Source organism: Syngnathus acus, chromosome 9 (genome assembly GCF_901709675.1).
Source record: "Syngnathus acus chromosome 9, fSynAcu1.2, whole genome shotgun sequence".
NCBI classification, from domain to species: domain Eukaryota; kingdom Metazoa; phylum Chordata; class Actinopteri; order Syngnathiformes; family Syngnathidae; genus Syngnathus; species Syngnathus acus.
Window position 1 is genome coordinate 5,602,508 of NC_051094.1, and position 15,180 is coordinate 5,617,687.

The window sequence follows — 15,180 nt, forward strand, 5'->3', positions numbered from 1 at the left end:
TTGCATTTGTTTGCATATGTATACAAAGCGAGGTTCCAATTCTAAAATCACATTCGGGTATATGTGGGATCGAACCAGGTTCATACCGAGCAAGAGCCCGTGTCATTAACCAGTCGGCTATTTCGACATGGCAGAGATTGGCCGTCTGCACTCTTTTGTACTAGTGATGTGCATTCCAGTTTGAAGTGAACTGAATCTAGAATCGGTTCACTGAAAAGATTTGTTCAAAAGAATCGTTCACTACACTTTCTTATTTATTTCTTCTTTTTTTTTTTTTTTACTCTATTAGGTACACCGCCATTTTCAGGTTCGTTCGCGAAGATTCACGAGTGAGTGACAGACAGCGTCGCTGCTATGCCAGCCGACAGACGTTCTGTCGACATTGATGTTTTAATTTTGTATTTGTTGGATTGTAGTTGATGGTGTTGCCGAATGTGTTTGAACACAAGGTTGAAAAAAAAATATATAAAATCCGTTATGCCGACAATTGTTATTTTGGGGGGCACCAACTCATATAACAACGCAAAACACATATTGTCATATACACCAGTTAACCAAATGTCTGATTTTTATGTTTTAATTGGCGAATATAAAAACAAGGAATAAAACACCAGACAAGTTTTAACATAAATGTTTCTTTAAAACAAAAACAAAAATATAATAATAATAATAATAATATTAAAAGTAAATTTCAAACCAGCAATCCAATGTGAAATTGCAGTAGATATATTGGATAACAATATTTAGGCGTATATATGCATACACGTTATTTAAAAACTACTATAAGTGTTATAAAATCAAGATTAGCCAAAGAGAAGCATCATCTCCCCGTTGTTGCATAACGGCGCATCCCTTCATGCAATAAAGTTCGCCGTTAGCTTGGAGAAAACGCGCATAAAAGAAGTGGTGATTCAGTGAGTGGTTCTTTCTTTCCTTGGTAAATCGTAAATCTACATTCTGGCTTACATAGTCCACGCCAAGAGGGAGACGCAACACGTTCACTGACTGATCCGTTGATGCACGGGAAGGAAGGCAGTTGACCCATTGACTCGTTCGCGAATGGGAGTCAGGATTCGTTCCCTCACTGATCCGTTCTCGCGATGAACTGGAAATGCGAATCACTCCAGTTCATTCTACTCATTCATTCGTTCGTTCGTTGATGAACGGGAACGACTCGTTCGTGAACAGGAAGTTACGTCATTTTCTTCTTCCTTTGTTTTACGGCGAGGTGGCACCAGCTTCAATGGGCATTACCGACACCTACTGGTTGAAGTCATATGAACTGAAAAAAGAAGGACTCACTTTAGGAAGCGATTCGGTCACTCTCGTTCACTGAAAATATTCGGTCTTTTGAACGAATCGTTCACTCACGAGCCAACACTCCTATAATCGTAATTTTCACCTTTCAATCAGTACACATTAGGTTTTTTTTTTGTTGGGTGAATTACCCCAGATCTAATTGTCGATATTTTCTCTTGACACTTAAGGAGTTGGCTGCTCCCACCTCAGTCATGTCACTTCCTTAAAGATGATCATTTTTAATGAGGTGACACCATGTTTTTTACGGTGACTGGTCTTCCCCAGTTTCCGCCAGCACAGCACAGGCCAGGAACCTCCAGTCAGACTTGCAGACCTTTGGGTCACTCATGTGCATTCACAGGTCAGTTTCATCAAGTTTCACCGCAAGACACAGGAATCGGTTTCAGGGTAGTACATAAATTAAAGATGCCCACAAAGAAGAAAAAAACAAAGCAGAGAGTGGGGGAGGAAACCAAAGATGTGGATGACGAAGACGCTGAGGATCTGCTTCGGAAGACCAAGAGGAAAAGTCAGAAGGGAAGTCTGGAGATCGGAGGAAGAAGAAAAAGCAGCAGAAGGACAGTGAGGAAGGCTTTAGCTCTGATGTAACATGCAACATGACAAAAGAACAAGTTGAAGACAAAGCTAAGAAAAAGAAAAGTAAAACAGCAAGAAAGGATGATCTCAGTGATCAGTCGCAGAGCACAGATGATGAAGACAACAAGAGAGCGAGCAATCTTCCAGATGTGATCGCGACCACTAAGAAAGCATCAAGTCGGCCTTCCAAAGACAAGATGGGCTCCAAGGATAAAAAATCCAAAAAGGACTCTGAGAAAGAGGAACAACATGATGAGGAGGATGGGAAGAAGAAGAAAAAGGACACGAAGAAGAAAGGATCCATGAACAGCAATGAGGACAGCAAGAAGACAAAAGGCAAAAAGAAGAAGGTGGAAAATTACGTGGAAATCTATGAGTGTGAGCTTCGGAATTACCAGGCAGAAATGGTGGAGAACTATGAAGATGAGTACCACAAAAAGAAAGGTATGTTCTCGACATCCAGTTTTTGAATCACACACTGTAAAAGGCACACATTTATTGTCTGTTCACTTTCTCAGTATATGAAGTGGTGACCGTCACGGGCGATGAGAGAGGAGCAGGCACAGATGCAAATGTCTTTGTCACTCTCTTTGGAGAATTCGGTATTACTCCCAAAGTCCATCTGGCTAGCAAGTGAGTTCCTCTCACAAAGGGGGATTTTGAATTTTTTTTTTTTGCCCGTCACCAGGTGTTGCGCTATATATTTTGAATCCGACTCATGTGTCCTTTATTTTACCCCAACAGCACAGAGAAAAGGTATGTTGCTCTTGTGGTGGTGGATTTTAGAGTGATTTTTTTTATTTTCCCGATGCTAATTGGACATTTCCACCTTTCCAGGAGTCGCACTGCATTTGAGAGAGACAAAACAGATGTGTTCAGAATAAGAACCCACAATGTTGGCTCCTTGAAGAAAATACGGTAAGCGAAGGCGCAATTTGTGTCATAACCACAACAACTGCTTATGTCTTGTCTTGACTTCAGGATTGAGCACGACAACACGGGCCTGAACGCTAGCTGGTTCTTGGACAGGGTGGTGGTGACCGACGTGATCAGGCCTCACCTGAGGTACTACTTTGCTTGTAATAACTGGCTCAGTAAAGCGGAAGGGGATCGCCTTTTCGTTCGAGATCTACTGGGCACCGCCGACCCCATGGACATGCCCAAATGTAAGCAAGACTGACAACGATACATTCAGGTGAAATCCGACATTTTATAATGTTTTGATCATTTTGTAGATAATAAGTACATGGTCAGCGTATTCACTGCAGATATAAAAGGTAGCGGAACAGATGCTGATGTCTTCATTAATATCTTTGGAGAGTTTGGAGATACAGGTAAGGGGAATGAATCAAAGGTTGTTCTTTGTTGCATATATTTGTTAACTTTTACAAGAGTTTATAGAGTGGCCGTTCTAAATAATTGTGCGCTTGTTTTAGGGGAAAGGCTACTGAATACTGACAAAAACAACTTTGAGAAAGGCACCGAGGACAAATTTACCATTGAAGCACCGAATTTGGGGAAAGTGAGGAAGATCACTATCGGCCATAATAACAACGGCTCTTCTGCGGGATGGTTTGTAGACAAGGTAGAGCACACCCATTTAAAAAAAAATAAAACGTAGTAAGAAAAAAATATATACTTGGTGTAACTGATAAAATAAAAATATAATATTGTCGATATTTAAATAAATATAAAAATATAATATAAGAGATAAAATATAAAAATAATATAAATCACCATAATAAAAAAGAGTGCACATACTGCACTTCAGTCTGCCTATGTAAAGGCACTTAAGATTTGTGATCCTCTTATTTCCTTTCAGTCCTCTCATCTGAGTCACTTATTCAACTACATGAGCTCAACTATAGCATTCATGCATGCACGCACACACACACACACACACACACACACACACACACACACACACACACACACACACACACACACACACACACACACACACACACACACACACACACACACACACACACACACACACACACACACACACACACACACACACACACACACACACAGGTGGCATGCGCATGATGTCATCCTAGCCAACATGTAAAGAGAAACCCTTCCCCATTAAGGGATTAACTTCCATCAAGCAGACAAACAAAATTGGTAGATTTGCACTGTTGACTGACACCAAAGCTACATTTACCTTTAAAATGATGTTCCCGGCAGTCATGGCAGCCTGTTTTGCTCAAACTTTAGTGTCCTGTGGGATTCAGGGGGGTGGGGGGGAATAAATGTTTGATAATGCGAAATTTCTGTGAGCAATTAATTCACTCGCCCATCCTAAGTCTCTCTCTCTCTCATTCATTGTCCAACTACCGTAAGGATGTTGTTCTCGTTGCTGTTGTTATTCAAAGGTGGTCGTGGATGATCTGGGAAACAAACTAGTGTATGAATTTCCTGTCAGTCGATGGTTTGCCATCGATGAGGACGATGGCAAGATACAGAGAGATATTTTAGTGGGAGGAAGCCAACCCACAGGTAAGAGAAAAAAAAAAATCAGCTGAATAACAAATATTTTACTTGCTACAACAAAGCCGCCATGATTATTTAATGTTGTTGCTTCCAGTTCTGTGAACCATAGTGACACGGCAGGTCGTCACACATGTAACTATTTCTCTCAGGGATCGTGTACAACGTCCAGATTGTAACCGGAGACATCCGAGGAGCTGGGACCAACTCCAAAATCCACGTCGTGATGCATGGCAGCAAAGGCTTGAAGAATAGCGGCAAGGTTCCGTCCATTACTCTCTTGCTTGCTTGGTTTTGGTGATGCGTCATCACTACTGGATGTGGATTCTGTTTAAAAAAAAAAAAAAAAAAAAAAAAAGCCGAACCGAGAGATCATTTTACCGTTCAGGTGTTTTTGGAAGGAGGCAAATTTGAGCGTGGTCTTACCGACATCTTCAACGTGGAGATCGCCGCGCTTCTCAGCCCGCTCAGCAGGGTCACCATCGGACATGACAACGACGGGGTCAGTGCCGGCTGGTACTGTGACAAGGTAAAAAACATCCAAAGACAAAAAAAATAAAGTGTGAGCTCCTTTTTTTAAAGGCCTGATGTTGCTTGTTTTGCAGGTGGTGGTTTACTGTCCATTCACGGGCATCGAGCAGACCTTCCCGTGCTCTAAATGGCTGGACGAGAAGGAAGGAGACGGACTGATTGAACGAGAACTCTACGAGATGGTCTCACTCAGGCAGAGACGGCAAAAAAGTTGGTTCAATCTTTCGTCCTAAAACAAAAATAGGGTCCCGTTTGCTTCCGGCCTTCAGTTCGTGGCAACAGATGAATTCAAAACAAACAACGCTCAGTGATGCGGTTGTCCTCTAGAGCATCCCTGGTCCTTGTGGGTCTGGACGTCCGACCTGGCCAATGCCGGAAGCGACGCAGATATTTATTTCCAGGCGTACGGAGACAAGGGCAAGTCGGATGAGATCAGACTAGACAACAAAACCGATAATTTTGAGAGAGGACAAGTGGACAAGTTTGTGGTAAGTCCATTCGATGAAACGCTCACAAAGTGCTGCAAGGCTCATTGGCTTGATCGCAGCTTCTCTGCTACAGGTGGAGCTGCCTGATTTGGGAATTTTGACCAAACTGCGTATCTGGCATCAGAAGAGAAATCCTTTTGCGGGATGGCATCTAAGTAAGGTGAGGCGTAGCTAAGAAATCTAACAATCAAAAAATAGTCATAGCTTCTCATTTACTTGTGCATAGATGACTCTCAAGGAGTTTTTGCTTCCCGTGAACACATTTGCATCCATTTGTTGTTTTTAGGCAACGCTAATGAAAACACTAACAAAGGATAAATATAATTTTCCTTGTGAGCGTTGGCTGGACACGAATGAAGACGATAACGAGGTGGTGAGAGAGCTTCCTGCCATGGGCCGGCAAATTGCTGACCCACTGCCTTGTATGTATTTTTTTTTAAATGTACTTCCTGGACCTGAATTTGACATCTGGTAAGAGACTGACTGGATACGGTGTTTTGCAGTGATAAAGTACAGAGTGACCGTTTGCACTGGGACCATCGGCGGCAGTGGTACGGACGCGTCGGTTTTTCTCAATCTCATCGGCGAGCACGGCGACACGGGAGATCGAGCGCTGGTCAACTGCAAAAATAACATCAACAAGTTTGAGAAAGGGAATGTGAGTGAATGCGGCGGCTACCACCAAGACTCCGAGTCATCATCACCGGCGGAATTATGAATGAACCAGGGTGTTGATAGCACTGTTGTGCTGTGCCGTCCTCAGCCGGACGAGTTCGTCATCGAGGCCGTCGCCATCGGTCAAATTCGCAGGGTGAGGATCGGGCACGACGGCAAAGGCGGAGGCTGCGGCTGGTTTCTAGAGAAAGTCGTGGTGAGAGAGGAAGGACAAGCTGAGGCGCACGCCATCGAGTTCCCCTGCAAGAGGTGAGAGGTTGACATCAGTATTGCTGTTACAAAACCCTTTCACGCATACCTTGTGCAGATGGCTGGATCGCAATGAAGACGATGGACAGATCGTTCGAGAGTTAGTCCCGTTATCGGACGGCCAGCGTCTTTACAGTAAGAAAGGCAACTTTTGACTTACATGAGGAGTCTGTGCTTCTTGACACCGTGCTCGCTCCAGATGTTGGCTATCACGTCGCGGTGAAGACTGGCAAGATTCCTGGAGGCAGCTCGGACTCCACGGTCTATGTCAAACTCTACGGGGACAAAGGTGACACCGGTAAAATGATGCTGGTGGTCTCTGACAACAACCTGAGTAACTACTTTGAGACGGGTCGCATTGACGTCTTCACCGTAGAGACTTCAGATATTGGACAGGTGAGACATGTTCTCGTATGGAATGCCACAATCCCCATCTTGGTTTGATCTTTCACTCCAGATCAACCGCCTGATGATAGGCCATAACAATGAAGGCATGCGGGCTGGCTGGTTTCTGGACAGCGTTCAGATCTTGGTCCCCGTGAATGGAAAGCACTACATGTTCCCATGCCATCGCTGGCTCTCCAAGGGGGAAGCCGACGGGAAGACGGAGGTGGAGATTTACCCCAGCGAGATCCTGGACACGCAACAACGTATGAAACACATTTACATTGATGCGGGAGTCGGCCATTTTGTTTTGTTATATTTGTTGGTTTCTTATTAGGCGGTTATCGTAGAAAAACACCAAAATGAATAAAATACTGGAATGTTAATGCATTGCCATAATTAGATGACAAAGAAACAGTTGTTGAGACTGGTTGAACTTAGACACAATTAAAATGCGTCATTCTTTCTTTCCAGTGATCAACTATGAAGTAACATTAGTGACCGGGGATGAGATGTTTGCCGGCACCAACGCCAAAGTGTTTATTCAGATTTACGGCAGCAAAGGGAAGACAGAGGTCATCGGGCTTGACAGCCGGTCCAACGATTTTGAGAGGCGCTCCACAGACATATTCAAGGTGACCTTTGTCACCTCTGCTTAAAAGTGTGAAAAAAAAAGAATAACCAGAATCAATGCTGCTTCTCAAGATCGAGGCCAAAGACGTGGGCAAAGTGTTCAAGATCCGCATCGGCCACGACGGCTCGGGTGTCGGATCTGGCTGGTTGCTGGACACGGTGGAGGTCAAGCACCTCGCAATGGTTATGATGCCCAAGGAGAAAAAGAAGGAGGATAAGAAAAAGAAGAAAAAGAAGAAGGATGAGGATGAGGAAGGGGCGGAGGAAATGCAGGAGGTGGTGGTAACGTATCGTTTCCCCTGCTCGCGTTGGTTGGCCCGCTCAGAAGAGGATGGTGAGCTGCAGGTGGAGCTGCTGCCTGACGGAGCTGAAGAACTAGAAGGTAAAACACTGCAAACCAGGGATGTCAAACTCATTTTTTTCGCGGGCCGCAATGTAGTCATAGCTTCTCTCGGCTACAAAACAAACTGACAACTCGTTTTCAAATCAGACGAGTAAAAACGGGTCAAATATTTAAAATTAAATATATTATTAAAAGTGAGGACAATTTGCAATTCTAGTAATGACACACGGATTTGATGCACAATTTGTCTTCGCGGGCCTCATAAAATGATGTGGCGGGCCGTATCTGACCCCCTGGCCTTGAGTTTGACACCTGTGCCTTAAGCCGTTTACATTGACAAGGTAACACATACAGACTTAAATCGTAATGACTTAACTATACATAAGTTTACGTCACGAATGATTTCGCTTTCGTACTGACATTTCAGACCTTTACAGTCACATATTGCTGTATAGAAAGAACGCCTGTCTTGTTTTGACACTGTTTACTGCCAACAGTGTAGGCCAGAAGGTTAATTAGGGGTTAGTAATTCATCCCCTCCATTGTCTGGTAGTTAACACCTACGAAGTGTGCGTCTTCACGGGTGGCGTGCTGGGAGCCGGGAGCGACGCCGACGTCTTCATTAATATTTACGGCGAGAACGGAGACACCGGAGAGCGTTATCTCAACAACTCCGACAACATCAACAAATTCGAACGAGGCGAGGTACGCCGTCTCATCTTTCTCAGAATGTTGTCTGTGCTGCAAATTAAGCAGCGTTTTATCTCCAACAAGACCGACATTCTCCTAAAATAAGCAAGCCAGCCGTGACTGAGAGAAGCTGAGGCGCATCTACTGTGTCGCTGAACCTGTCCTGCTTTTACTCATTACTTGAATCCTTCGCATGAATTATTCATCCCGCCATCACCCTTGTTCCAGGAACATAAATGCTCCCACCCAATTACAGCGAGTTTCTTTCTTATCCATCACAGGCGAGATTAGCATATAAAGAACTTTTGTATGGAAAGTAAATATTCCAGCCACTATAATTATGTTGCAGGAGGACGTGTTTATCGTGACAGCGATTGATTTGGGTCCTCTGAAGAAGCTTCGGATCCGTCATGACAACACGCGGTCGTATTCATCGTGGTATCTGGATCGTGTGGAGATAGTGGACACAAAGGATGATGTTACGTGGGTGGAATTCACCCGAACTTTATTTACTCGTTTAGGCTTTTTAAAATTTGCGGCCTTTTGTGGCTTTTCAGGTACTACTTCCCGTGTAATCGCTGGCTCGCCGTGGATGAGGATGACGGGCAGATCGCGAGAGAGCTGGTTCCTGTGGACGAGGCCTTCATGAAGAAGGATGAGGATGAGGAGGGAGGCGGCGCTACTCTGGGGCTCGAGCAGAAAGGTAACTCATTTCTAATGCTGCCTCAGTTGATGCAGGAGAGAAAGATAAAAGAGGACACTGCCTCTTTGTCAAACCCATTGTCACCCTCTTAAAATAGTGGCCAGTCATATTCTGACAACAATTATTTGTTTTGCCATAAACATCTCTTCACTGCTAAAATCGGTTTCACAAATCCTTGATTTGAGCTTTCATTTTTCTTTCAGCTATGTCGACTACATACACAATAAAAATAAAAACTGGAGAAAAGAAGTACTCGGGAACCGACGCTAATGTCTTTGTCTCATTATTTGGAGAGAATGATGACACGGGTGAGCAAAATCGTCAAGGTTCCAGGGTGTTGTTTTCAACTCCCCGAGATTGAGATTTGTCTTATCGACAGGTATCATCAACCTGAAGGCCTGTAAGAACTACAAGAACAAGTTCGAGCAGGGCGCCATCAACGAGTTCATTGTGGAGGCTGTGGACTTGGGCGAGTTGGAAAAGCTTCGTATTGGTCATGACAACTCAGGTGCGGGAAAACAAAAGCCATCTGTGATGATGACCAATGCGGATAGAATTTGAGATTTTTTTTTTTTACTCTTTACAGGAGGTTCACCCGGTTGGTTCTTAGACTGGGTGGAGATTGACGCCCCCTCCCAGGGTCTGAGGCTGCGCTTCCCGTGCGGTCGCTGGTTGGACAGAGGAGAGGACGACGGCGCCATAGTGAGGGATCTTTATCCAGCCGAGTTACAGACTGAGCTGTACGCACCGTGTGAGTGTTGTTTAGGGCCTTATATGTGGTGACAAAGATCTTGAAATGTATGCGCTCTTTTCTGGGGAGCCAGTACCTAATGTACCTAATGTATTGGCCAGTGAGCAATCATGCCTCCACAACAAACCCTTTGTCCGTTGTCTTTTGACCTGTCAGTTGTGCCCTACGAGCTGAAGATCTACACCAGCGACGTGTTCGGCGCGGGGACAGATGCGGATGTGTTCATCGTTTTGTATGGCCAGAAAGGAGTTTGCACTCTGCAGAAGCATCTATGCGTCAACAAGAGGGAGAGGCGGCTGTACTTTGAGAGGGGAGCTGAGGACATGTTCATAGTGGAGGTAGCTTCAATTTAAATTAAGGGTCACTTGAATCAAAAGCTTTTTTAGTCTCGCAAAACTTGACATTCAAACGGGTGTGTAGACTTTTTAAACCTACTCTATGTACTCTGTGCTAGTTAGAAGACGTCGGCGACATCATCGAAAAGATCCGAGTCGGTCACGACAACAGGGGCTCCAATCCTGGGTGGCACCTCGACAGAGTTGAGATCAGACGCCTGCTGAGGAAAGGAAAGGTAGCACAAAACAAAACTGTCCATAAACGCACTCTTAAATCGAATGACACACTTTGGGCCATATTTACTCGGCAGGGTTCGGAGACGACCATTTTCCCGTGTGAGCGCTGGTTGGCCAAATCCGAGGATGACGGGGAGACGGTGAGAGAGCTGGTCCCGTCGGACATCATTACAGAGAAACTGCTCAAGGGGGGCACGCTGAAGCGCACCGAAACCGAGGTGGAGGATGCTTTGGAAAGTGAGCTTTAAATATTTATTGCCCGATGACTGCTGGGATAACCTCCAGCATGCCCGCGAACCCCGTGGGGACAAGCGGTATAGAAAATAGATTCTACAGTAGTGTAGAACAAAAATCTTTTTCTTTCTGTTCACTGCCCCCTGCCAGCTCACCAGTACCAGGTGTCCGTGCGCACTGGTGACATGTACAAAGCAGGAACGGATGCCAACGTCTTCCTCACCATCTATGGAGACCTCGGGGACACGGGAGAGCGCAAATTGTCCAGATCTGACAACAACAGGAACAAGTTTGAGAGAGGAGAGGTATTAGAGTGTGATACTGCAAGGGAGGGAGGGGGGGAGAGAGGGGGAGTTGACGTCACCTTTTAATGCTGGCTGGTTTCTAGGTGGATAAATTCACCATTGAAGCGGTCGACCTTGGCCAAGTCTTTAAGATTCGGATTCGTCATGACAACTCCATGATGGGGGCTGACTGGTATCTGGATCAGGTGGAGGTGCTGGATGTGGACACGGAGGAGGTTTACATGTTCTTGTGTGAGCGCTGGCTGTCAAAGAAGAAGGAGGACAAACGCTTGGAGAGGACCTTCTTTGTTAAGGTTCACTAAATATGACGAGGCAAAACAACACACAAACAATCAATACCCATGTTTCCATTTCAGGGTTATGAAGGTGAAAGAAACACTGATCCAAATTCCAAGAAGATGGCTCATGCTAAAATGGGACTGGATCGCAATGCAAATAAAAAGAAGAAGAAGAAAATGGCAGTGGTGGAAGAAGGGCCAAGTAAGGATGAAAATTAAATCACTCCATTGTAGCATTTTTACACAACGTTTTTCTTGTGCGGCTTTCCAGTCATCCCTTATCACTTCACTCTGTCCACCGGGCTGGAGCGAGATGCCAGCACCACCGCCAGGGTCTACGTCATCATCATCGGCCCAGGAGACCTGGAGACGGATCGGCTGTGGCTGGATCTGCCAGATGGGAAGAAATCCTTCGCAGCTGGCAGCATGGAGCATTTTGTGTGCTATGGAACCGACGTGGGAGAGATCAAGAGGGTGGAAGTGAGAAGACGGGACTTTGGTCTCCTCTTGTATTTCAAACACACAGCAGCAGCACCTTGATAGATATGAACATCCAAAATGAATTTGGCTTTCCCTTCTTTAGCTCGGCCACAACGGCGCCACGCCGGAGAGCTGCTGGTTGGTGGACGAGCTGGCGATCGGCGTGCCCACCAAAGGCATCAAGTACAGCTTCTTATGCAAGTGCTGGCTGGCCAAAGACAGGGGGGACGGTCTCACCGTCCGACTGTTCAACGTGCTGGACGCCGGCACCATCAGCATCAACCGCAAAGTGAGTGGCGGCCGCTACGACAGCGTGTCTCCATAAGTGGAGAATCCATGATGAGGAAAATCCACCTGTTTGTGTAGGTGATTTATTCCACCACGGTTGTCACGGGCGACACGCAGTACGCCGGCACGGACACCAACATTTTCCTGACTGTGTTTGGAGCCAATGGGAGCACAGAGGAAATTCTCCTGCCCAAGAATGAGGACAGGTCAGTGTCGTGGTAAAATTGCGCTAATGATAAAGATAACGAAGTCCCATGTTTTCATCGATATCAAAACTTGTCACAGAATATGTCTCCTTTGAAATAATGTCGCGCAGGTTTGAGAGAGGCCAAGAGGACACATTCACCCTGGAAGTCGACGACATTGCTCCTCTCAAGAAGATACGAGTGAGGATTGATGGCAGCGGCAGTCGTCCAGATTGGTTCCTCGACAGGGTAACTTCCGAATAAGGAAATGATAGCCCAAACACATCGTTAGTCCCCTACGGTTTGCAGGGAAATTATTTTTTCAAATCCAGATCCTGTTGCGGAACCTGACCACCGAGGAGGTGTACACGTTCACCTATGAGAACTGGCTGTCAAAGAGCAAAGGTCCCAGAAGGACTCGAGTGTGCGAGCTGGCGGCTGTGGTGGATGAGGAGGAGATGGTGGAGAAAACCACTTATGTCATCCAAGTCCAGACCAGTGATGTCACAGGTGAGATGACTTTATCAAAGATGTCAAATCAATTGAACTATAAATAGTCACCACTCTACTCAGGCGCTGGCACGGACGCCAACGTGTGCCTGATTGTGTTTGGGGAGTTTGGCGACGCGGGGACGCTACCGCTGAAGGAGAGCGCCAACAGGAATAAGTTTGAGCGCAAAATGAGAGACGTGTTCCGCTTCCCCGACATGCTCAGTCTGGGCGAGCTTTCCAAAGTGCGAGTGTGGCACGACAACAAAGGTAACGATGGGTAATATCTCATCGGATTGCGCAGATGAGCAAATCTTTTTTTGGGTAAAAGGTGTGGCACCCGCCTGGCACCTGGACTATATCGACATTAAAGATGAGAGTATGGATCAAACGTTCAGGTTCCCGTGTGACCGCTGGTTGGCTAAAAACGAAGACGACGGCCAGATCATCAGGGAGCTGGCGTGTGCCAGCAATGACGCCTTGGACCTCAGCGACAAAACAAGTCAGTGACTTGGGATGACAGGAAGAAAACATCCATGTGATGGTGTGTATTTGCTTTCAAACAGAATATGAAATTGCCATAACCACCGCAAACACCGAGGACGCGTCCACCAATGAAAACGTTTGGATTGTTCTGGAAGGAAGGAAAGCCCGCTCCAAGGAATTTGTTCTGGAGAATAGAAAACACAAATTCACACGGTTGGTCTTTCAGCGCAAACGAATCAGCCAGCATTCACTCCGACGTATCTATTTAATTTTTTTGGTCTTACTTGACAGCGGTGCCACCGACACCTTTGAGTTCTCGTCCAAGCACGTGGGCGAGATCGCCGGCATCTGCATCGGACACATCACCAAAGACGGAAAGAAGGTGAAGAGTGAATCCTCCTGGCACGTGGCAGAGGTGGTGGTGACCGAAAAAGAGCTGGGAAACAAGTGAGTGACATCAGACGCACCACAATAATACACAAATTCGGCTTGCATTGGATCTCATTAGATCCCGGAGGTGTAGTACCTAATGAGGCGTCCAGTGCTAGAGGCACCAGCAGGCTTATTGTAGAAGTGGCATCCCTCAGGTATTTCTTCCAATGTGACGCCCGAGTACCCCTGGCATCCAAAAAGGATCAGTTCCAGAACTTCGAGTGCTACAAGTCAGTGGAGAGCTTTGCCAGCAAAGTACGCAAGTTGGTGCCCGTCAAGTACAAGATCATCGTCATCACCGGCGACATCAAGGACGCCGGCACGGACGCCAACGTCCACATCACCATCTACGGCGTCAACGGCGACTCGGGCCGACGTCACCTGCGCAAGAAGTTCCATAATCTGTTTGAGCGAGGCCGCACGGATCGCTTTGTGATAGAGATGCTGGATCTGGGGGAGCTGCTCAGAGTCAAGGTAGAGCAAGATAACAGCGGCTCCAACCACGGATGGTTTTTGGAGTGCGTGGAGGTGACCAACATGGCCAACTCGGTCACTACCATCTTTCAGTGCGCCAAGTGGCTGGACAAGGGCAAGGCCGACGGCCGGATGGAGAGGATCCTCTACCCCAAGTACTAGTATGGTCCATAGAAAAAGTCTACACACCCTGTGTTCAAATGCCAGGTTTCCAAATCTTTTACAGTGGGGGAAGTATAACTAAAATGAGATAATGTTTTGCACAAGTGTGCACACCCTCTGGGGATGTGACTGTGTTCTGTTAACCTGTCACTTATTAAAACTAGGGTTAGGGTTTCTAAGTAAGGTTTCAAACTAGGGTTAGGGTTTCAAAGTAGGGTTTCATACTATGGTTAGGGTTTCAAAGTGAGGGTTCGGGTTTAAAATTTAATAGTAAGTTTGTGCCAAGGGGACACCCATCTGATCAGTATGTTTCCTATTATTGACAGCAAATATCATAAATGTTTATCATTACACTTTCATGTAAATAAAGTGTCACATTTTTTGCAAATTAAATTCATATGCAAATGAGAGAGCGCAAAGATTTACTTCCACCAACTGTACAATGTTTTTTTTAAAAAAGCATTTAAATATTTTTTCAATATTTCTGATGTTTTATCAGACTCTGTATATTTATTAGCTTTAACATTTTTCATAAGTTTGACCGAGAATGTGTGTACAAATTGTTTCCTGCCATTTTGAGACTCTCATTCAGGGACCGTGAATGAAAGCATCAGAAAAGGTGCATTTGTCGTCAGCATTTTAAGCGTTTTATTTGAAAAACACATAGAAAAAGATCATATACAAGACAATAAATAAAAAAGAGACAGAACAGTTTGGGTTAAGCTATGCAACTTTTTGCATTGTCATTAGTAATAAATACAGTACAAAAATCCACCCAGAGTGAATCTAAAGGTTCTTTTTTTTTTTTTGTCTCCACAATATTCATCACTGATCAATGTTATTCTTCATTATGATTTAGCTATTGCTTTCATATTATTGATGATACATACTTCTACTTCTCTATAAAATACTCAAGATCATAAAACATTGCGCGGTTACAGCAAAACAGCAGTGTG

General features: G+C 45.3%; 1 protein-coding gene and 1 long non-coding RNA gene across 2 annotated transcripts; one reads left to right on the plus strand and one right to left on the minus strand.

The window, feature by feature from the left end:
- Positions 1–1,186: 1,186 nt before the first annotated feature.
- On the plus strand, positions 1,187–14,998 carry loxhd1b (lipoxygenase homology domains 1b). Its single transcript, XM_037258077.1, has 43 exons — positions 1,187–2,340; positions 2,415–2,529; positions 2,641–2,652; positions 2,734–2,814; positions 2,878–3,062; positions 3,132–3,230; positions 3,333–3,481; positions 4,278–4,401; positions 4,545–4,654; positions 4,781–4,921; positions 4,998–5,133; positions 5,251–5,411; positions 5,485–5,571; positions 5,698–5,833; positions 5,915–6,069; positions 6,175–6,335; positions 6,394–6,470; positions 6,535–6,731; positions 6,793–6,985; positions 7,194–7,354; positions 7,425–7,734; positions 8,249–8,400; positions 8,735–8,868; positions 8,943–9,088; positions 9,292–9,396; positions 9,468–9,596; positions 9,675–9,839; positions 9,996–10,177; positions 10,294–10,410; positions 10,486–10,648; positions 10,796–10,950; positions 11,034–11,243; positions 11,307–11,430; positions 11,500–11,708; positions 11,812–11,997; positions 12,075–12,202; positions 12,313–12,430; positions 12,514–12,691; positions 12,755–12,940; positions 13,002–13,172; positions 13,237–13,369; positions 13,448–13,603; positions 13,744–14,998. The coding sequence occupies exons 1-43, from the start codon at positions 1,917–1,919 to the stop codon at positions 14,222–14,224; spliced, it is 6,942 nt and encodes a 2,313-aa protein (XP_037113972.1). The 5' UTR covers positions 1,187–1,916; the 3' UTR covers positions 14,225–14,998.
- LOC119126795 lies at positions 4,436–5,004 on the minus strand. Its single transcript, XR_005098703.1, has 2 exons — positions 4,819–5,004; positions 4,436–4,679 (listed from the first exon to the last, which is right to left on the minus strand). It is a non-coding gene; the product is annotated as an uncharacterized LOC119126795 (long non-coding RNA).
- Positions 14,999–15,180: the final 182 nt, after the last annotated feature.